This window comes from Artemia sp. Qi Xiang Cuo, chromosome 12 (genome assembly GCF_049724085.1).
Source record: "Artemia sp. Qi Xiang Cuo chromosome 12, ASM4972408v1, whole genome shotgun sequence".
Taxonomy (NCBI): domain Eukaryota; kingdom Metazoa; phylum Arthropoda; class Branchiopoda; order Anostraca; family Artemiidae; genus Artemia; species Artemia sp. Qi Xiang Cuo.
Window position 1 is genome coordinate 60,100,247 of NC_142805.1, and position 22,535 is coordinate 60,122,781.

At 35.6% G+C, this 22,535-nt stretch overlaps 2 protein-coding genes across 4 annotated transcripts in view; one reads left to right on the top strand and one right to left on the bottom strand.

The window, feature by feature from the left end:
* Positions 1-430, bottom strand: part of haf (leucine-rich repeat and fibronectin type-III domain-containing protein hattifattener) — an 81,629-nt gene extending 81,199 nt beyond the window's left edge. Inside the window, exon 1 of the mRNA XM_089098386.1 lies at positions 302-430. The gene's annotated coding sequence lies outside the window, so the exon portion shown is untranslated. The remainder of the gene's footprint in view (positions 1-301) is intronic.
* Positions 1-22,535, top strand: part of Rab3GAP1 (RAB3 GTPase activating protein subunit 1) — a 350,147-nt gene that overhangs the window by 117,049 nt on the left and 210,563 nt on the right. Inside the window, exon 1 of one of the 3 annotated variants that reach the window (XM_089098390.1) lies at positions 21,650-21,887. The exons of the other annotated variants lie outside the window; for them this stretch is intronic. Coding sequence (XP_088954516.1) covers positions 21,802-21,887 — 86 coding nt within the window. The 5' untranslated portion in view covers positions 21,650-21,801. Of the gene's footprint in view, positions 1-21,649; positions 21,888-22,535 lie in introns of those variants that run through there. 3 annotated transcript variants of the gene reach the window in all.

Below are 22,535 nucleotides of genomic sequence, written 5' to 3' on the forward strand. Positions count from 1 at the left end.
TTGTTGGAAATGAATTTTACCCCCACTCCTATATAAATCAATTCAGGGTATATATTTGCACATTAAGGGGGTGGGGGCAAATTTTATTTCTGATGTAAATGGGAGGTAAGTTTAAAATTTCCCCCCACCCCCCCTAATGTGCAAATATATACCCTGAGTTGTAGGGGTGGGGGTAAAATTCATTTCCGACAAAAATGATTATTATATTTGGAAAGAGCATAAAAAAGGCATCGAGTGGTGTATTCACTTTATTCGTAAGTCAATAATATGATTTGGTAAAAATTTACCGAATATTATTTACCTTATGCTCCTAGCACAATTTGTGTATCATTGTTTACGTTAATCAAAGGTAAAGTTTAACACTGATCTATCAGCATCGCTAATTGCAACTGCTTATGATGCATGGTCAACAACCCGAGCAGAGTGCCGCTTAAGGGACAAGACGTAACAGATGTTAAGATCTGTGAGGATGAGACCAACCTACTCAAGGGGTTCAGCACTAGGTTACTTTGTGCACCCCGGAGGCATTTAGGTGGGATAAGAGGTACGGACCTAGAGCCGTATTGAGACTGGGACACGCAGCAGAGAGGGTCAGGAAAAAAAGTGGCTGTCGGACACAAAAGATCGTGAACGGGTATAAAAGGTAGTTAGTAGCCCCTCGGTTTGGATATGTTGAAAACATAATTAATTATGGTGGTATAAAAAAAGGTAAAGCAGTATATCGGTAAGACGTTGGTTGAAAAGTACTTTACATTTTTACGGGATTTGCTTGACTTTGATCGTGATTATATATGCAATAATTCAAAATTTTTTCCTTATGCGACCTCCTTTTTTAATTCTTGAAAAAGTTTGACATATGTTCGGTTTTAAGTCCTATTACGTGCATATTTCATATAATTGTGTTAAGGGGAAGCGAAACCCAACTGTCTCAAAGACAAAAGGTCCTGAAGGAATTCACTCAGGGGACTAGTTATCATTAAATCTATTGAGAATTTGAGGTTTTGACTTTGAAGTCCGGTTGAAAATGCAGTGAAATTGTGTCGGGAAGGCTGGGTTTAGACTTTGAAGTCCGGTTGAAAATAAAGTGAAATTGCGTCGGGAAGGTTTACAATCAAAGCGTGTTGGACCACAAGAAACTCCAGAAACTGCCAAATTGATCAAGTTACATTTTGTTTTTAGCACTTTCCTATTAGGCAAGCTAAAAAAAATTTTGGAACTGTCCTTTCATGAACTTTATAAAATTCTGCTCCTTTTAATTTGAAAAACGAAATTTACACTTTCTGTTGATATAAGTTTCATTAAAACTGAATATATCTATACACATCACAAAAAAGAGAAGCTAAATGTTTTTTTCTTAAGAATTCCGGAAAGTAGGGTATCAAAGCTCTACAAATTATGTCAAGACCGCCCAATCAGTTCTAGATAGTCTTGCAAAACAAACTGAAAAAGTTTGTAATGGACGAGACAGGGTGATTCTTTAAAGTCCGGAATTCCCTAAGGCCCTTGTCTTTAGTAAAATCTTTGTCTGCACTCATTGGCGGATCCAGGATTTCTTTAGGGGGGGGGGGGGCAAAATAGGTTGATCCGATACACTTGCGTTAGGAGCAAGTTTAATTAACGCAAATTTGCGTTAATTATATAAATTACACTACTTTAGACTATGTTAGGGGGTGCGCGCCCCTCGCCCCCTGGATCCGCCACTGTCTGCACTTATGAACTGTCTTATGGCAAAACAATAGAAAAGGATGGGTGTTGCCCTTAATGTTGAGTATTTGAAGCCGGAATGGCATCTGCAAAAGAATGCAGTGATAAACAATATAATTATTGACAGTAATTTTTTTCTTGAGCCTAAAGGTAGATAGGAAAAACTGCCAGGTAGACTTTCTTTCTGTGTTGTTTATAAGTATATAATATCTGCTTAGTAAACTTATCTCTATGAATAGGCAATGGGCATCTTATCAACTTCTTAGAATAGCCTTAGCAGACTAAGCAGTCAACTGTTTAGTCTGCTTAGTCAACAGCTATGTTATTTAAGGTCAAGTAAGTAATTTACAGACTGAGAGAAACCAAGTCTTTCAATAAGGAAAGAAGTGATAATTGTGCTATGATAGGATCGTATCTAGGGGAGGAGGCTTACTGGGTTTAAACCTTCTCCTCCTTAAATATTTCTCTTAATTAGTCGTAAATATGCAGATAAAAAGACTATTTCTCCTAAAAAAACTAAAAAGTATTTCTCTGACTCGTAGATCGGTCTTTAAAATACATATAAAAATGTTATTTGAGCCGTGGCGTCACTAGGGGGGGGGGATTTTCCCACACGATTTATTTGCCCTTATACAGGCTCTGAGACCTACCTTTTTGGCGTTTTTATTGAAAAATTGTTATTTTCATTGAAAATTTGAAAAAAATGAAAAATAAATTTCACAAAACGTATTTTGACATTCTTACCCTTGTATTTCCTTAAATTGACAACACTGGTATTTAAGACCGGAATAACGTCTATGGGAGGTTATTACCTCCAATAAAAGGAATTAAGAATCAGTCATAGAAAGTATTGGGAAGACCTTTCTTCTTAATTCTTTTGGCAAACCCCCGGAAACAAATTCTTTTGGTACTCCTTCCCCCTAAACGGAAATCTTGGATAGGGCTCTGGCTCTGCTTCTTGTTCAAAGCTTTGTTATTCACTGTTTTTTTTTCTTTTTTTTTTTTTTTTTTTTTTTTTTTTTTTTTCAAGCCGACCAAATCATTCTTTATTTCTGCAGAGAAAAATAGCCCCATCTTTTAAAAGGGTTAAGCAGAGATGACGTAATTACGACAAATTAGCTGTGCCAAAGATAAACTATTATAGAGACGTGGCCGGCTGCCGGTAGGTGACTACCTAGAGGCTTTTGAGGCGGTCCCATATTTACTCTGCAGAAGCTGAAAGAAAACTGGAATTCAGGGTTTCCATTTGTCACTTGAATTTTAAAGACGAAATCGTAAATAATGCCAAAACACCCCCGGACAATTCCATCCTCGGTGAAAATCCTACAGGAAAATTTATTGCGAACGATTACGCCTGAAAAAGTCTCCTTAGCATGCTTCCATTTGAAAAGACTTTTATCTCTGATCGCTTCTTGACTCATGTCGGAGGGGGGCTATCTGCCCTCCAATCTTTTTGGTTACTTAAAATAGGCGTAAGAACTGTTGATTTCCGATCAAATGAGCCCTCTCCCAATCTTCTTGGATCACTGGTTCGTTGCGATCACCCTTGAAGAAATTAAATAAAAAAAACAAGTTTTTTTAACTGAAAGTAAGGAGCGACATTAAAACTTAAAACGAACAGAAATTATTCCGTATATGAAAGGGGATGTCCCCTCCTCTACGCCTTGCTCTTTACGCTAAAGTTTTTTATTGTTTAGAAAAATAGAGTAGTGAGAAAGAGTCAAACTTTAGCGTAAAGAGAAAGGCGTTGAGGAGGGGACATCCCTTTTCCTATATGGAATAATTTCTGTTCGTTTTAAGTTTTAACGTCGTTCCTTACTTTCAGTTAAAAAAACTTGTTTTTTTTATTTAATTTTTGAACGTTTTTGCAAAAATGCAGGTTTTGATCTTGGCTCACAGTACATGAATAATTAAAACAAAATTTCATATTAATTTACTTTTATTTGGTTAAATGGCTTTCTCGAAACTTGTTTCATTTTCTTTACAAATATTTTTATTAGTGATAAATATACGTAACTTACGAATTAACTTACATAACGAACTTCTATTTTCGTATATTTTTATTACGTATATTAGGGTTTTGCCCCCTAGTCAATACCTTGTTCTACAAGCTAAAGTTTGAATTTTGTTCCAATTCTTTAAAAATGACCGCTTAATCAAAAAGGCCGTTAATTAGAATAAATAGCTCTTATGAAAGTACTAAAAAATCTCTGGCTTAATGAGTGAGGTATTGACAAGGGGGTGAACCCAATCGTATATGTAATATTTTCTGTTCGTTTAAAGTTTTGATGTTGCTGCTGTTGCAGTTGAAAAAAAGTTGAAATCCAGTTCTTTTGATGTATCTATTTGTATCAAAATACCGTTTTCTAGAGTTTCGGTTACCATTGAGCCGGGTCCCAATAACCAATACTATATGTTAACATTGGGTAAATTTCATAACTTTCAGTCCTCCTCCTGGGGGCTTCGAGAGATTAAGTCATCCTAAAAGACATAGTTATAATATTTTCGACCATGCTGAACAAAATGGATATCTCAAAATTTTCTTCGGGTGACTTAGGGAAAAAAATGAGCGTGGGAGGAGGCCTAGTTGCCCTCCATTTTTTTGTTCACTTAAAAAGGGCACTAGAACTTTTAATTTCCGTTCCAATGAGCCCTCCTACGATATTCTAGGACAACTGGGTCGATACGATCACCCCTGGGAAAAAAAAAACAAAAAAATAAACACGCACCCGTGATCTTTCTTCTGGCAAAAAATGCAAAATTCCACATTTTTATAGATAGAAGCTTGAAACATGTACTGTAGGGTTCTCTGATACGCTGAATATGATGGTGTGATTTTCATGAAGGGTCTGTAACTTTTAGGGGGTCTTTCCCCCTTTTTCCAAAAATCAGCCAAATTGTCTCAGGTGCGTAACTTTTGATACGTAAGACTAAACTTGATGAAACTTATATATTTGAAATCAGAATTAAAATCTGATTCTTTTGATGTATCTATTGGTATCAAAATTCTGTTTTTTAGAGTTTCGGTTACCATTGAGTCGCTCCTTACTTACAGTTCGTTACCACGAACTGTTTGAAAGAACAACAGCAAACAACAAATAAACACACAGAAGAAATAAATTTTTCTTCTGGTCAAAAATGCAAAATTTCACATGTTTATATATTAAAGCTTGAAACATCTACAGTAGGATTCCCTAATATGCTGAATCTGATGGTAGGAATTTTCATTAAGATCGCTTGATGTTTTAGGGGTGTTTTCCCCTTTTTCAAAAGTTTGGGCTTTATGGATAATATTAAACTTAATAAATTTTATATATTTCGAACCAGCATAAACAATCAATTCTTTTGATGTATTATTTGTTATCGAAACTCAGTTTTTTAGAGTGTTGGTTACTATTGAGCCGCGTCCCTCCTTAATAACAGTTTTTTGCCACGATCTGTTTGATAAGAATAAAATTTATGAAAAAACAGGCTCTTTTTTATTTTTTTTACTTCAATGACAGATAACTTTTATTGAATTATCTGATCTTATAAACGAACAATAATCGTACAGGTATATATTTATTCATAATTTTTTTTCTCGTAAATGGTTCTATAATTTTTTTTTTTTTTTAATGGGCATACTACCTTTTTCCGGTGTGGCAAAAAAAAAAAGAAAAAAGAAAGCATGATCTAAATAGGTCATGATTTCGGAAAAATTATTTTAAGACCTTAAATTTGGAAAAAAATCACATAAGTGACGTCACAAATACCCAGACGTCCAATACCCTAATAGTTTTACTTTCTATAGTGAATAAAATAAAATGAAATTCAAGTTGTTTTCAAAAGGATTAAAAAACTGTGTTTCTTTTCACCAAGCGATGCTCAGTCTCCTGGTGCTATCATAGGCAGTGCAATAGCGCTGCCTAAGTAAAGAACGATGTTGGCACAATGTATTTTTTTTTCTTGGTCTTATACCAGGGCACTTTGTATCGAAGGAGTAGACACTTAAAAAAGGGCTCATTCGTTTGGAAATTGGAGTGGCTTGTGCCCTTTTTAATATTCGAAAGTGATTGGAAGGCAACTAACACCCCTTCCACGCCCACCATTTCCCCAAACACACCCAATCAAAATTTTGAGATGGCCATTATGTTCAACACAGTTGAGAGTTATGGAAATGATATGTCTGAGCAGGACACTCCCCCCACAGTCTTCAGGGCAAGGATTATAAGCTATGCCCTGGGGGGCAAATAAGGTTTTTTATTGAAAGCTTTGCCATAGAAACTTGAAAAAGGGCTCAATCGATTGAAAATTCAAAGGGCCTTTTTAATAGTCGAAAGTGATTTGAGGGCAACTAACCCCCTCCCACCTGTTCCCCAAACCTATCCAATCCAAAATTTTAAATAACCATTTTGTTCAACGTAGTTGAACGTCTTGGAAATTAGGTCTTTAAGGATGATACCCCCCCAAATACACACACAGCCCTCAGCGCAAGGGTTGTAAGTTATGCCATGGAGGCATATAAGGTGTTTATAGAAAGCGATGTTGTAGAAACTTCAAAAAGGGCTCATTCGATTAGAAGTTGAAAGGGCTAGTGCCCTTTTTAATAGTCAAAAGTGATTGGAGGGCAACTACCCCCCCCTCTCACGCCCACCATTTTCCCACACACATCCAATCAAAATTTTAAGATAGCCATTTTGTTCAACGTAGTCGACAGTTCTGGTAATTAGGTCTTTGAGGATGATAACCCCATCAGAGCCCTCAGGGCAAGGGTTGTAAGTTATGCCCTTGGGGCATATAAAGTTTTTATTAAAAGTTTTGTCATAGAAACTTCAAAAACAGCTCATTCGATTGGAAATTTAAAGGGCTAGTGCCCCTTTAAATAGTTAAGAGTGATTGGAGAGCAACTAACCCCTCTCTCTCGTCCACCATTTCCCCAAATACATTTAATCAAAATTTAGAGATAGTGATTTTGTTCATCGTAGTTGAAAGTTCTAGAAATTATGTATTTGAGGATGACAAACCCCCCAGAGCCCCCAGGGCAAAGGTTGTAAGTTATGCCCTGGGAGCATATAAGGTTTTTATAGATAGTGTTGTCTTAGAAACTTCAAAAGAGGCTCATTCAACTTGAAATTGATAGGACTAGTGCCCTTTTTAATAGTCGAAAATGATTAGAAGGTAACTAACCCCCCTCTCACGCCCACAATTTTTCCAACCCCACCCAATCAAAATTTTCAGATAGCCATTTTGTTCAACATAGTTAAAAATTCTGGAAATTAGAACTGGAATCGGAGGACGAATACCCCCCCCCCCCCCCTCACGCCCATCATTTCCCCAAACACTTCCGATCAACATTTTGATATAGCCATTTTGTTGAAGGTAGTTGAAGGGTCCGAAAATTATTTCTTTGAGTATGGAGACCCCCCAAAACTCGCAGTGCTAAGGTTGTAAGTTATGTCCGGGGGCATAAAAGGTTTTTATAAGAAGTGTTGTCGTAAAAACTTCCAAAAGGGCTAATTTTTCTGGAAATTGAGAGGCCTGTTGTCCTTTTTAATAGTTGAAAGTAAACGGAGGGAGAAAATTTGAGATAGCCATTTTGTTCAAAGTATTAAAAGAGTTCATTCATAAAATGGGATGAAGAAATCAAAAATTAAACACTACTATTTGTGTCATAATTTTGAAAAGAGTTTATGTTGTTAAAAAGTTCTGAAAAAGTTTCTCCAGCATATAAATAGCATAAATTCTTAAAGGGAAACTTGAAAGATTCAAACTATTATTTTGTTTTTCCCTGAAAAAGGACAGTGTCAATATAGAACAAATAGAAATTAATTAAAAATAACTTTTTCCAGAAAATAAGTTTTTCAAAAAAAATTAAAGAACTCCATTAAACCGAAAATACAACTACCATAAATCAGTATCAATAAATAAATAAACCCAAAACGAACAGAAATTAGAATAGATAACAGTCAAACTCAAAACGAGCAGAAATTAATATGAGTAGGGTTCAAAACCCCTGTGATTTCTAAAAGCCAGAATATAATTTGTGCTTTACTGCTTTTAAATGTTTTCACTTGTATAACTTTAAAAAATAAAAAATTAATTAATATTTTAAGGAATAAATATCAGCATATGTAAATTAAACTGACAATGCACCGTATATTTTGACTTATTTTAATTTCTGTTTGTTTTGGGTTTTATTTATTTATTGATACTGATTTGTGGTAGTTGTATGCTTGGTAGATTGTTTGTTTCTACTTTTGTTCATTTTTGGTTTGATGGAGTTCTTTACTTTTTGTTGAAACACTTGTTTTGTGGAAAAAGTTTTTTTTAATTAATATTAATGAAACAACAGAAAGTGTTTGTTAGAATGTATTTTCTTATGAATTTACGTTTAAAGATTTTACTTGCAAGACGGAATCTAAAATCTTACTGTAAAACACGTATCTCTGGGAAAAATAGACTATTTTTCCCAGAAGTGACAGTTTATACGACGACCCCTTCCATATGAAGTGCCTCTGGGGAAAAAAATAATAAACAAATTGGAGCCGTATGGCCTTTACTATAGGCAACGCTATAGCGTTGCCTCTGATACTACCAAGGTAAGTGAAGCTGTCCACTTGTTCGATCTTTTCGTTATCCAACGTCACCTTTTATTATTCACTTATTCCTCCCCTTAGCGACTTAGTCTTCTTAACATTAGTTTTGAAACATATTCTAGCACCCTGAACTCACAAACACTCCAAAAGTTCATTCATTTTGCTCCCACTTTCATTTAGTATGCTTAAATCATCAGCATTATCTAGGTTCAAGAAAGTTTTTCTTCCACTTGGTTCTCCCATTGCCTTTCCTGTGCTCCAAAAGACAAAGTCCAAAAAATGATCCGTATAAATGGGGATAGAACACAACCCAACTAGACTCCTGGTTTAATACGAAACCAGCTACTGACCTCTTTTTCTACCTTAACCACAGCAGTGTTATTCTCGTACATATCACTAATCAGTTTAATATATTTGTCTTGTATACCATACAAGAACAAGACCTTCGCTAAAGCTCTTCTGTCAGCTGGATCGAACGCTTGCTCATAATCTATAAAACCGAGGACCAAAGGTGTTTTTTGACTTAACGTTAGCATACCAAATACGTCCATATCCATCAAGTAAATCAATTAGGATAGTGACACTGACGTCTAGTAACTAGTAGCACATTGCACTTTATCAGACCCTAATACTGTTACCCTCATTATCTAAGCCTCATGTAGTAAGGTTCTCTGGAAGTCAGAGTCAATGGATAGACTCTAACCAAAATTAAGAAAAAAACCTTAAGATCCCATATTCAGGATACCATATTCAAAGGAAATGTCAATGTTTTGTCATACCTGTTAAGGGTTACATACCTTTAAAACTAAAAACGAATAGACATTATTCCGTATATGAAGGGTTGCCCCCTCCTCAATACCTTGCTATTTACGCTAAAGCTGTTAGCGCTTTTAAAAAAGCTTCCTATTCTAATTAAATGGCCACTGCGTTTCAGTAGCCATTCTTAAAAAAAAATTGGGATAAACAATCAAGCTTTATTGTAAAGAGCAAGGTATTGAGGAGGGGGTAACCCTTCATATACGAATTAATTTCTATTCGTTTTGAGTTTTAATGTTGCTTTTTATATTCTGTTAAAAAAATTGTTTTTCTATGTTTAATTTCTGTTCGTTTTTTCAAATATTGCAGGTAAATCTGGATCAGCGTCCATGAAATATACCCCCCCGCCCCTCACGGGAAACTCGTCCGTGAAAATTTCATCCAAAGTAAAGTACACCACTCCCCCCTCGTCAAGTTTCCTTCAGACAGTTCCATCCTCGCGGAAAATCCTCCTCCCCGCAAAATTTTTTACGGACGATTCAGCCGGAAAAATTATCCTTAGAATACTTTCATTAAAAAAGACTTTAATCTCTAATAGGCTTCTTGATCACTCCGGAAACGCCCCCTTCCGTAGAAAGGTTTTTCCGGAAATCAAAACATGTGGAAAATAGCCCTCGGATAATTCCCCCGGAACATCTTAACATGCAAAATTGAGCGAGCAAAGATAATGTAAGACAATTAACCAGAATTTCATATAGGAACTCGGTACTGTTGCACTTATTGGTACACACGAAAGAAGTCAAGCTTGGTTAATGCTAATAAAAAAAATAAATAGGATGAATATATAATAGTTTAGAAACAAATTTGGGCTATATATTTGCACATTGGTTGGTAAAGCATAGCATATATTGAATACGTAACCTAACCTAACCTAGGTACCTCCCCCCTGAAACCCCCAAAAAACAGTTTAAATATTGTAAATTCAACGAGAAACCAAGCTTGTCAATTTAGATAGCAATTACCCGCTTTACGGATCTCCATGACTGCATTCCTTGGACAGTCTGTAGCGCTGTGTACCAATTAGTGCAACAGTACCAGGAATTCTATCACATCTCCCCAGTGGAAAATTTTTCCTGGGAAATTCACCCCCCTCCCGGAAATTTCCCTCCCCAAGAAAAATTCTCCCAATGGAAATCCGGCAGAAAATCCCCTCCCCCCCCCCGAAAAATGCCTATATACTTCCCAATAACAAATACTATGCGTAAACAACGAGCAAATTTCATAAATTACTGGCATCTCCACATGGACTGTGGGGGGTCATTTGACACCTAAAGACATAGTTATTTCATCTTTCGACCAAGCTAACGAACATTCCTATCTCAAAATTTTGATCAGATAACTTTGGGAAATAAATGAGCGTGGGAAGGGAGGGGGGCAGTTGCCCTCCAATCTTTTTGTCATAAAAAGGACACTAGAAATTTTAATTTCCGTTCGATTGCGCTCTCTCCCGATCTTGTAGGACCATTATTTTAATACGATCACCCCCGGAAAAAAACAACAACAAATAAACACGCATCAATCGTCTTCTGGCAAAAATAGCAAAATTTTGCATTTTTGTTTATAGGAGCTTGAAACTTCTACAGCAGGGTTCTCGGGTACGCTGAATCCCATAGTGTGATTTTCATCAAGATTTCTTGAATTTCAGGGGTACTTCTCCCCTATTTAAAAATCAGGCAAATTTTTTCAGGCTCGTAACTTTAGATGGGTAACACTAAACTTGATGAATCGTATATATTTGGAATCAGCATCTATCTGCATCTATGGTATCAGCATGATATCTATTTTGTAAGTGTTTGAAAAAAAACGATAACATATGAAATATTTTTTTTGTCCCTGAAAAAAACTATTTCAATAAAAAACGAACAGAAACTAATCTAAAAAACTTTTTCCACAAAACAAGTTTTTCAAAGAAAAGTAAAGAGCTCCACTAAGCCAAAAATAAGCAGAAATAATCCATAAAAGTACCATTAATCACCCTCAATAAATAAATGAAACTCAAAACGAACAGAAATTACAATAAATGACCGATTGAAACTCAAAACGAGCAGAAATTAATATGAGTTGGGCTGAGAACCCGCATGCCTTATCAAGACTAGAACGTAATTTGCACTTTACTGAAAAAAAAATGAACGTGGATTGTCAGTTTAATATGCATATACTGACATTTATTCCTTAAAGTTCCAATAATCTTTTGTTTATCAAAGTAAAAAAGTGAAAACAATTCAAATGTGTATTTTTTCAGTAAATTGCAAATTATGGTCTGGGCTTGAGAAGGCATGGGGGTTGTCAGCCCTGCTCACGTTAATCTTTGCTCGTTTTGAGTTTGACTCGGCTATTTATCGTAATTTTTGAAAGTCTTAACAATTCTTTATTAATTAAAAGTGAAAAAATTTAAAAGGTATTTTGTTTTCAGTAAAGTACAAATTATGTTCTGACCTTGAGAAGGCACGGGGGTTTTCAGCCCTACTCATGTTAATTTCTGTTCGTTTTCAGTTTTATTCGGTTATTTATTGTAATTTCTTTTCGTTTTGGGTTTCAATTATACATTGATGGTAATTTTACGCTTAAGAAATTATTCAGAGTTGCCAACTGGACATATTTTATGTCAAATGTACGCATTCCCAAGTGTCAGAAGACAATGACATTAAAGGGCAAAAAGTGATACGTCTTAGAAATTTGGGACATAAAAGGGCAAAAAAGAGACGCATTTTGTATTTTTATGACATAAGACGAAACATATCCAAACTGGATATATATTTTGGTAAAAAATGTCACTTTTCATGAAAGTTATGCCTTTCGTTTGTATTTGTTTTTTTTAACATCCAGGTTTTGTCAGATGTGTAAAAAAAAGGTAAAGAATACGGCATTGGACTTTACAGTCCCTACCGGTGATGCTAATCTCAGTTTCTTGGCCCTCCAGCCAGGAAGTACAATGGGGGGGGGCTTGGGGCCAACCATCCTGTGCTTTCACACACCCTTCCTGTTTACCTTCCCCATATTTCTCCAGGTACCCATTTAAAGCTGGGTCGACTCTGGCTGAGCTTACAGGGTCACGCCACTGACCAAATAATTGATCCTAAACCAAATAATTGATTTTCCTCTTCCTAAACCAAACTGTCAGAGACGTCGTAAGGGATTTTCTCCAAAGTAAGAATTTTGTATGTATTTTTGATGAATTTTGTATTTGTATGAATTTTTTCTATGGATTGATTTTCGTTTTCATTATTTTTGATGTTGACTTATTCTTTTGAAATAGGTTTAAAAAGCTTCTTTTGTTCAATAATACAACAGGTAAAAAAAATAACCTCTAGTTTATTAGATTTCAAGATAGCTAAAATGATGCATTTCGGATGCCCAGGAGACTCATTCATGGACCAAAAAGTTGGCGACCCTAGAGAAGAGTAGGGCACGGTCTTCATCTCACAAAGATTTTAAAATTTGTCTAGTTCCACTGTAATATCCATATTATTGCTAGAGTCAGACAGTTTGACACGTTTTATAATTTGCCATGCTCCCCTCCTCAAAGAAAACCTAAATTTTGAAATAAATTCCAATGTACTTACCTAATCGGGATTAGTACACACACTCTGATAAGGTGTCAAAAGTTGACAAGGGAATGTTTAAATTGCTACTGTTATCTCAATCATATTGGCTAATGTAAAAGAGATGGTCAGTAATTTTTCTCATTTGTTTGAGTTTTAAAGCATTAAATTAGCAAAATTACTGGTAAATTGATATTTTACAACAAGGATTTCATAATCATTGTATAAGAAACATTTTACATAATAGAACAAAATAAAACAATATAAAAGACAGTTGATTACAAAAAAAAATGTTATTAGACAGTTGATATTTTGTTTGGCCTTACTGAAAAAATTGTTATATAATAAGCTCCTATATAAATGACAATTAATATTTTTTTAATTAAATGTAATTTCTGAAATGCTGAATTAGCCAGAGGCAATTTTCGGATCTCGTTTCATCAGCGTAGCACTGTTTGGATAGTCTTAAATTTTCAGGGGCTTTCCCAAAATATTTCGTGAGATCGGTGGGCGTTCTGATAACAAGATTAAAATTTGAATCGGAGTTGCCACCGTCCGGGATTAATCCCGCTTTTCCGGGATTTTTTTTCGTGGTCCAGGATTTTTTTTTGTGTCCGGGATTTTTGAAAGAAAACCGGGATTTTTCGCTTAAAACCGGGATTTTTGCTAAAAACCAGGATTTTTTTTAAAGAGATTTTCAACAATTTTGGCTGATAGTCTACTATTTGTTTCTGTACGGTATCACGAATATTCTCTGGTTTTGTTTGTTCCCTCTGGATTTGCGGTATTACACTGGGGCAGCGATTTTTTCGTTCGGGATTTGACTTTTGAAAATGAAACACTGTTTTGAAACACTCCAATGTAACGACGAGCGGCGAATTAAAAAAAACATTCGCTTGAGTTCTTGACATCATCTTATGAGTATCGAATGTATTCCGAAAGCTCGAGCAGCGGAAGCGATAAATACCATCGGAAAACTTGTTATGCTCAGTAGAGCTCAGTTCCAGTGTCTTTTTAGTTCTGTGTTTTGCAGATGAAACTTCGCGAAAAATTAGTTTTATAAAGTCATGACCAAATGATCTGCCAGCATTCTGTGATCTCCTTAGGTTGTAGCAAGTTTCAATAGTTTAGGTTCAATATACGTAGTCGTACGTTTGCGCTGTTTAATGAACGTACATCAGTTGGTTCAAAAGATCGGTATCAGCGTATTCCCCAGATTTTTCTAATATTTTTAGACACTTTCATGTGCATGCAGGGGTGTCCTGAGACACATTTTATCGGGGGGGGGAGGGGCGATCTTCGTAAATTTTACCGAATTGCTACATGATTTATGGCGAATTTTCTGCAGAAATCAAGAATTTTTCTAAATTTCGGCCGATTTTGCAAAATTTTACCGAATTGCTATCTGATTTATGTCAAATTTTCTGGAGAAATCAAGAATTTTGCTAAATTTCGGTCGATTTTGCAAAATTTCTGCCAAAATTGTTGCCGAAGGCAAAAAAGTTTCGGCGAAAAGTTAACCGAATTTCAACAAAGTTAGGGAGGCGGTGCGCCCATCCCCGCCCCCCTCCCCCCCCGGGACACCCCTGTGCATGATATTCCACTCAGTATTTAAGTTCCAAACTTTGAAGATAGCAGATGAGTATCCAGATAAACGAATATAAATTGAAAATGTTCATCTGGATTGTGTTCTTTAAGAAGACTTAGTGTTTATACTTGTGCTAACCGAGCTTAGTTTGATTTACTGAAGGTCATTTCTCCAGATACTTGGGGTTGTCATTTGAGCTGCGATTACCGAAATGATTTCTGAACCGTACTAGTAAATATCTGAAAAACTAGTTATTTTTTTAGTTGCTTGCTTTACTTAGTGGTTTTTACTAATAACTCCGTAGTAACAGTTTTTCTGACTGTTGCTTTACAGTTTTCTTTTCAAATACCCAGTTTAATAACAAGAAAGTTGGATTCTATGTACCCAGATTCGGGAAAAAGGGGTCTGTTTTTCTTCTGGATTCTTTCGTGTGAAAGCAGCTGATTCCTTTTTTTTATTAATTAAAAAGCTTTTTCCACAAAATAATTTTTTCAAACAAAAGTAAAGAATTCCATTAAACCAAAAATTAACAAAAATAAAATCAAATATCTACCAAGCGTGAAACTACCACAAATTAGCATCGATAAATAAATGAAACCCAAAACGAACAGAAATTACAATAAATAACCGAGTCAAACTCAAAACGAGCAGAAATTAACTTAAGTTGGGCTCAAAACCCCCTATGCCTTCCCAAGGCCAGAACAAAATTTGCACTTTACTGAAAAATGTTTTTACTTTTATACCTCTAATAAACCAAATAATATTTACATTTTGATTACTAAATATCAGTATATGTATATTAAACTGACAATGCACATTCATTTGTATTTATACTAATGAAACCGTGATAAATACAATGATAAATACCAATGCACATTCATTTCCACTTTCTGGAAAAATGGATGGAAATCTGGGAATGTAGACAGGTCTTCCGTCCCATTTTTCCGTTTTCTGGGCAGGAAAAATCAGAGGGCCAGAAAATGGAAAAATCGGACGGAAGTGGCAGTGTGGACAGCTTTTCTGGAAAAAATGCCAGAAGAAGGAGACGATTAGACACGATGAGTGATGGATAAAAATAGTTGTCCAAGATGGTTTTGAATAGAAAAAAGGTAAATTGTCTAACTGAGGCTTCAAATTTGTTTTCTATAGGTCCTGGCTCAGAAAAACAGATTTGATGAGAATGGCTGATAAATTTGTACAGATATTTTTTGAAAAAAACACCAAGTTTTTGAAAAAGCGCCTAGCCTGGACGACTATTCTTTTTTCCAGATTTCCGTCCCATTTTTCCAGAAAACGGATAGTCTGGACGCGCTATATTGCTGCGAAGCGTGACGTCAATGCTTGGGCGGGAAATTCAAATAACGATGAAACGTGGATGCGTCGACACGTTTTCTCGATACTTTGGCGAATTGTTTTGGCCTAAAATGTTTGTTGTAGATCCTACTAATCCACCAGAACGTTTTCACGTCAAAATAATACTAGGAATGCTGACACTCAGTTGTTAGTTACAACTAGAAACCACGTTTCACCGTACTTTGCATTACGCGCCTCGATTTTACGTCATCACTGTGCAGCCCTATGTTGTATAACCTAAAAACCATGTTTCGGGATTATTTTTTTTTTTTTGAAGAAAAATGGGGATTTTATTTTTGAGCTGGTGGCAACCCTGATCAGAATTTCCATTCAGCATGGTCCAGAATGGAGTGGGTGAGCTTAAATAATAAGTAGAAAATACATAGTTTACTTAAAAATTTTTTGAAAAATTTGGAAAAGAAATTACACTCTCCGGGATCACATCATCACATTCACCGATAAATAACTTTAATTTTAAAGCCAGAACACAAATAGAAAGGAATAATATCAGATAAAACATTCCTCTTTATCACGATCTTTCTCTTTAAGCATTCTCTGAAAGCTCCTATTCAATACCCAAATCCATTTTAATATCACTAATATCATAATAGTAGTGATAGTAATAAGACCTGTAGTAGCAGTAATAGTGTAGTAGTAGTAGTAGAAGCAGTATTAATAGTAGCAGTAGTAGTACTAGTAGTAGTTGAGTATCCCACTTATGATGCCCCAAAAGTTTCATCTCGATACGGTAAGCCTTTCCCAAAATATTGCTAAAATGCCTGTATCAGCAACTGTATGCACAGAGTATTTTTTGTTTTAGTTCACCTTTCCTCTCAACGTTTCTTCAGATGTTTATTTCAGTATGCTCAGACTTGGTAGTACTCGCTACAGAAGAGTAGTTTTAATGGTGGTAATGGTGATAGTAGCAGTAGTAGTGACAGCAGCAGTAGTGGTGGTAATGGTGATAGTAGCAGTAGTAGTAGTAGTGACAGCAGTAGTAGTGGTGGTAATGGTGATAGTAGCAGTAGCAGTAGTAGTGACAGCAATAGTAGTGGTGGTAATAGTGATAGTAGCAGTAGTAGTACCAGTGACAGTAGTGGTGGTAGTTACAGTAGTAGCAATAGTGTGCAAACATTGCCTATTTGGTCAATGAATCATCTCCCTTATCATTTGCTAAAATTTCCAATTAATATACTCAGTCATTCCTGAGTTACGCCTTACTGACAACCCGTGTACACGTATTGTGTTTTTATCAAGCTCAACATTCCCCTCAACATTCTCCGAAAAGCTCACATAAATGGCCTTCGTCATTGTGGAAAGTAAAGGCCAAAAATGCATACTTTTCTCAATAACATATACTATAAGTAAACAATGAACAAATTGCCTAACTTACAGCCCTTTCCATGAAGGATGTGGGGGGAAGGGGGCTGACATCCCTAAGGGCACAATTACTGGATCTTTCATCAATGCTGAAGAAAATAAATGTCTCAAAATTTTCATTGGATGTTTATTTTGGGAAAGATGGGGCTGGGTGGGGCGGCTGATTGCCCTCCATTCACTTTTGACTCTTAAAAAGGGTACTATAACTTCCAATATCCTATCAAATGGTCCCCATACGTAGTTTACACGACCACCCATTCCATAGAAACCTTGTATGTACCCATAGCATAACTTGCAACCCTTGCCCTAGGGCTCCGGGGTGTTCTGTCATACCTGGAGACATTGCCGTATGTTCTTTGGACTATTTTGAACATAATGGCTAGATCAGATATGTTGGGGAAAAGAGGGGATTGGGGGAGATTAGTTGCCCCACATCACTTTTGACTCTTAAAAGGATACTAGAACTTCCAACTTCCAATTAAATGAACCTCCTCAAAAGTTTATACGACTACCCTTCCATAAAAACCTTATGGACCCCGGGGCATAGCTTACAACCCTCTGGGTAGTTTCAAACCCGAATGCTTTGGTATATGATCTTTGGACTATTTTCAACACAATGGCTGTATCAAAATTTCTATTGGATGCATTTGAGTAAAAGAGGACGGGGGGCTAGTGGCCCTTTGATTACTTTTGATTCTTAAAAAGGGCATAGAACTTTGATTTCAAATTGAATGAGCCCCTCCAAAATTCATGCGACCATCCCTTCCATAAAAACCGTATATGCCAATAATAAGCAACTAGTATAACTTATAGCTTTTTCTCTGAGGGTTGCGGGGGTTTTTCATCCCCAAAGACATGCTTAATTGACCTTACAACTATGTTGAACACAATGGCTATCTCAAAATTTTGATTGTATGTGTTTGGGGAAATGATTGGTGTGGGTGGGGCGGTGTGCTGGTTGCCCTCCAATCACTTTTGCCTCTTAACAGGGGCACTCGAACTTTTAATTTCTAATCGAATGATTTCCATACGAAGTTTCTATGACAAATCCTTTCATATGAAGTTCCTTGGTCAGAAAAAAAAATAATGTGCCGACATCGCTCTTTATTTAGGCAGCGTAGCAGTTTGGTGTTTGAATGTTCAACTTCACTCACCAAACTGTTCCTAACGTATTGCTGATACGCCCTTTTGACAACCTGCATACAGACAACGTGTTGTGATTCCGTTCACATTCCCCCCTCAAAATTCCATGAAAATTTACCTTCATACCCTTAGGCATAGTTGTAATAGTACTTACTGTAGTTGTATTAATATTACTAGTAATAGTATTAATAGTAATAGCACTCGTACTAGCAGCTGGCGTAGCATTAACATACTGTCTTTAGGTCAGTTGAACATACTTTGGGTCAGGCCCTGAAGGTTTCAACTTAGTACAATTAGTCATTCCTATGACATTGCCGATGATTCCTTTTGATAGTCTTCGTATCCAAATCTTTTCCGTAGTTTCCCTCTTAATGCTGTTAGCCTCACAAGTAGCCGTTATAGAAGTAGTAGCTGAAGTAGTAGTAATAATAGTAGTAAATGTAGTAGTGGTAGTGGTAGTAGTATTAGTAGTAGCGTGCACATATTGCCTTTTGTTCAAATGATCTTCCCCTTTAAGCATTCTCTGAAAATTACAACATGATACCCAAACCCATTCTTGAGGTACGATCTTTTGACAATGTGCATGCACATAGCGTCTTTTGATTTAGTTCAAATTTCCCCTCAATATCTTAAATGTAGTAGTATGGTAGTAGTAGTAGTGGTAGCAGTAGTAGGGGTGGTAGTTGTAGTAGTGTGCAAATAAAGCCTTTTTGGTCCCTGCATGCCCTTTTTACAACCTGCATACACATAACGTGTTTTGATTTAGTTTAACACTCCGCTCAATATTCTCTTAAAGGCTCACCTGAATACCCTTCGTCTTTTGGGAAAGGAAAGGTCAAACCTGCTTACTTTTCTCAATGACATATACTATATTTGAACAGTGAATGAATTGCCTATTTTATAGACCTTGCCCTTTGGGCTGTGGGGGGGACATCCCAAAAGGCATAATTACTGGACATTTCAACAATGCTGAAGAGAATAGATGTCTCACAATTCTGATTGGATGTTTTTTTTTAGGAAATGATGAGGTTCGGCGGGGGGGGGGGGGGTAGGATCTGGTTGCACTCAAATTATTTTTGGTTCTTAAACAAACCGGTATAACTTCCAATCCCCAATTAAATGAACCCCATTTGAACTTTATACGACCATCCATTCCATAAATACCTTATATTCTGCCAGGGGATCAACCTTGGAGGCATTGTTATATGTTCTTTGGACAATTTTGACGAAATGGCTATTCCACAATTTCAATCAGATATGTTTGGGGAAAAGAGGGTGTCGGGGGGGGGGGGGGTAGTTGCCCTTCGATCACTTCTGACTCTTAAAAAAGTCACTATAACTTCTGACTTTCATTCCAATGAACCACCTCCGAAGTTTATGCGACCATCCCTTAGTATTAATAGTATACACATAGTGCCTTCTGGTTAGTCCAAAATCTGCTATATCTTACCCTTAAAGATCTAAATTAATAATGTAAGGTGTTCTTCAGATATTGCTTTTTCACCTTTTTGAAAAGCTATAAACTCATAGTTCATTGTATTCATATTAAGTTCAATATTCCCCAAATCCCCCCCCCCCAAAAAAAACAACAACAAATGACCGTGGAATGTCAGTTTAATATACATATACTGATATTCATTACTTAAAGTACTTTAACAATACCCATTTACAGTACTGTGCAATGATTTGGCAATCGACTTTTAAATCTCAGCTGCAGAAGCTCAATTTGATCCATAAACGAGCTTTGAAATTAATTGGAAAAAAATGAAGAGTTTTTGTCAATGGACTCGCTGTATCCTCAGTCATGGTTGACATTTGTGGTCAAGATTCTAGCTGGTGAATTCCCGTCTGCATTTAAAACATTATTTCGACCAACCTCAGACCAGCATAATGTAAATAGCCGATCATCATCAAACCTGCAAATGCCCTTCTCCCCAACTCTACAATCGAATATAACTTATGCAAGGTCATGGAATCTAGTCATGGTCAAAGTCATGACTTAGGAATCTAGGTCAAGGTCATGGAACTTACCAAGGAAGATAACTTATGCAAGGTTTTGGAACCCGTTACCAGAAGAGCTGAGAGGTAGGAGCTCTCTTACGTCATTTAAAAGAAGATTAAAAAATCATTTATTAGCATTGGAAAAGATTAGTTAAATAATGGTAAATTTTTTTTTTACATAATGTGTTAAATATAAATAGATAAAGTTAAAATTTTATTTTTGTATAATGATGAGGCGGTTTCCCCTGGGGCAAAGGGCAGGAGGATAATTGGTAGTTATGTTGGATAAATGAGAGGCAATGTTGTTCCTGAGTGGAGGGGCAGTGAGCACGCTGTATTTTATGTTTAAAAGGTAGCGATTGAGGATCTCAGCATCCAGGAATGGACTGAGCATTGTTTTAATGTGTAATTTATTTTTTGATTTGATAATAAACCCCATTGAACTTGAACCAAAAATGTCTTAATAATTTTTTATTTATTAAAGTCAAAATAGTAAAAATATTTTTTATGTGATTTTTTGTTTTCAGTAAAGCGCAAATTTTGTTCTGGTCTTGAGAAGGCATGGGGGTTGTCAACCCTACTCATGTTAATTTTTGCTCGTTTTGACTTTGACTCGGCTATTTATCGCAATTTCTGTTCGTTTAGGGTTTTATTTATTTACTGATGGTTATTTGTGGTAGTTTTACGCTTAGAAGAGCATTTGACTTTATTTCTGCTGATTTTTGGTTTAATGGAGATCTTCACTTTTATCTGAAAAACTAGTTCTGTTGAAAAACTTTTTTTGGTTATTACCAATCAAGGGCCTATAGCATGGGTGTCAGGATTGTCATCTGTAAATTACAAAGAAATAGAAAATGCCTGAATTACTTTAATTAAAATTTTGTATTTTATATGCAAAATATTTCGATTCAATCCAAGTATCTCAAAATAAGTCACATGTCTGCTATTATTTTTGGTACTTCCTGGGGTTTCCATTTATAGTGATATATATAATAGATATATATTTACAGTGATTTATAGTCATAGCTATTTCTATTGATGGATCAACATATCAAGTACTAAAATTGCTCATGATTTTTTACTTAAAATACGAAACGTATATAAAAATCAGAGAATTTTTTTTTAATGTCAAACATTGGCAACACACAAAAGCTTAAAATGCCAAACCTGAATCATAGATAAATTAAAATTCGAAAACTCTTTAATTAAAATTCAATTCTTTAGTTTAAATTCTTATAATCTTTAATTAATATAAATCTTTAATATAATTAAAATCTTTAATAAAAATTTAATATAATTGATATAAATCTTTAATTAAAATTCTAAATTAAAAAATTCTTTAATTAAATTTAAATTAAAATTCTTTTGCTAAAATATACATAGCAAATTTTTTGTACCTGCAACTGCTGAGGCTAACATATATGGAAAACAAGATACCGTCAGTTATATTCTGGAAATTATTTTCTAAGATCTGCAGGACCCAAGATCCTTGTCATTCCGAACTTTTGAACTATCGCAGTTTTGCATCAATTGGAATCTAATGCCATCTAGACACTCATTCAATCTTTCTCGTCATTAAATAAGTGCATATATAGATTCTGGCCCGTTAAAAAGGAAGGTCATTCAAAAGAACAAGGCCTTGGCCTACAGAACCCAAAGGCCCACTATCCAAGTTGTGTTTGTTGTGTAAACATACTGTATGGTCTTTAGAGTGGATACTTTTGAGAAGAAAATGGATGTGTCGGATTGGATATACTGTTTTGTCCTGGGGAACTGGATGGATGAGTAGGGTCTAGACCTTGTTCAAGTACTCATTTTTTTTTTTTTTTTTTTTTTTTTTTTTTTTTTTTTAAGCCAGGTAATTACCGTAATACATTATAAAATATATACTTTATAGTGCATGGATAGTGAAAAGGGTTCACAACCCCAAAACGGGTTCTGATCTTTACGGAAATTACACCACCTAATGCAGCATGTCTGAGATCCGTAGAGCGGAAATTTTTGGTCCTTATCTATAAAATACGAATTTTTGTGTTTTTCCTGAGAAGAATGGTTACTGTTGTTTTTGTTTTTGCTTCTTTTCTTCACCAGAGGTAATCGTATCGAATCAGTGGCAATAGAGTGTTTGGTTTCCGATTGCTGTTCTTTACCATTTTGTGCAGAAAAACAAGACTGCCTCAAAAAATACAACCAAAAAACTATAAAATTGCCAATCAACCTAAAAACTATTGATAAGCTGGTTTTTTATAATCTGCCAGTTTCTAAAAAGGGGCTGCTCTACTGTGCTTTTATCGTTCCTAAACATATATGCAGCTCTTACCAAATTAACGGTTATTATAGAAAATGGCTTTTAAGCTTCATTGAACTGGAGGAATTCATTTGATGCCTCTTTAATTTATGTACTGTATTTCAAAGTTGCACACCAATAAATTG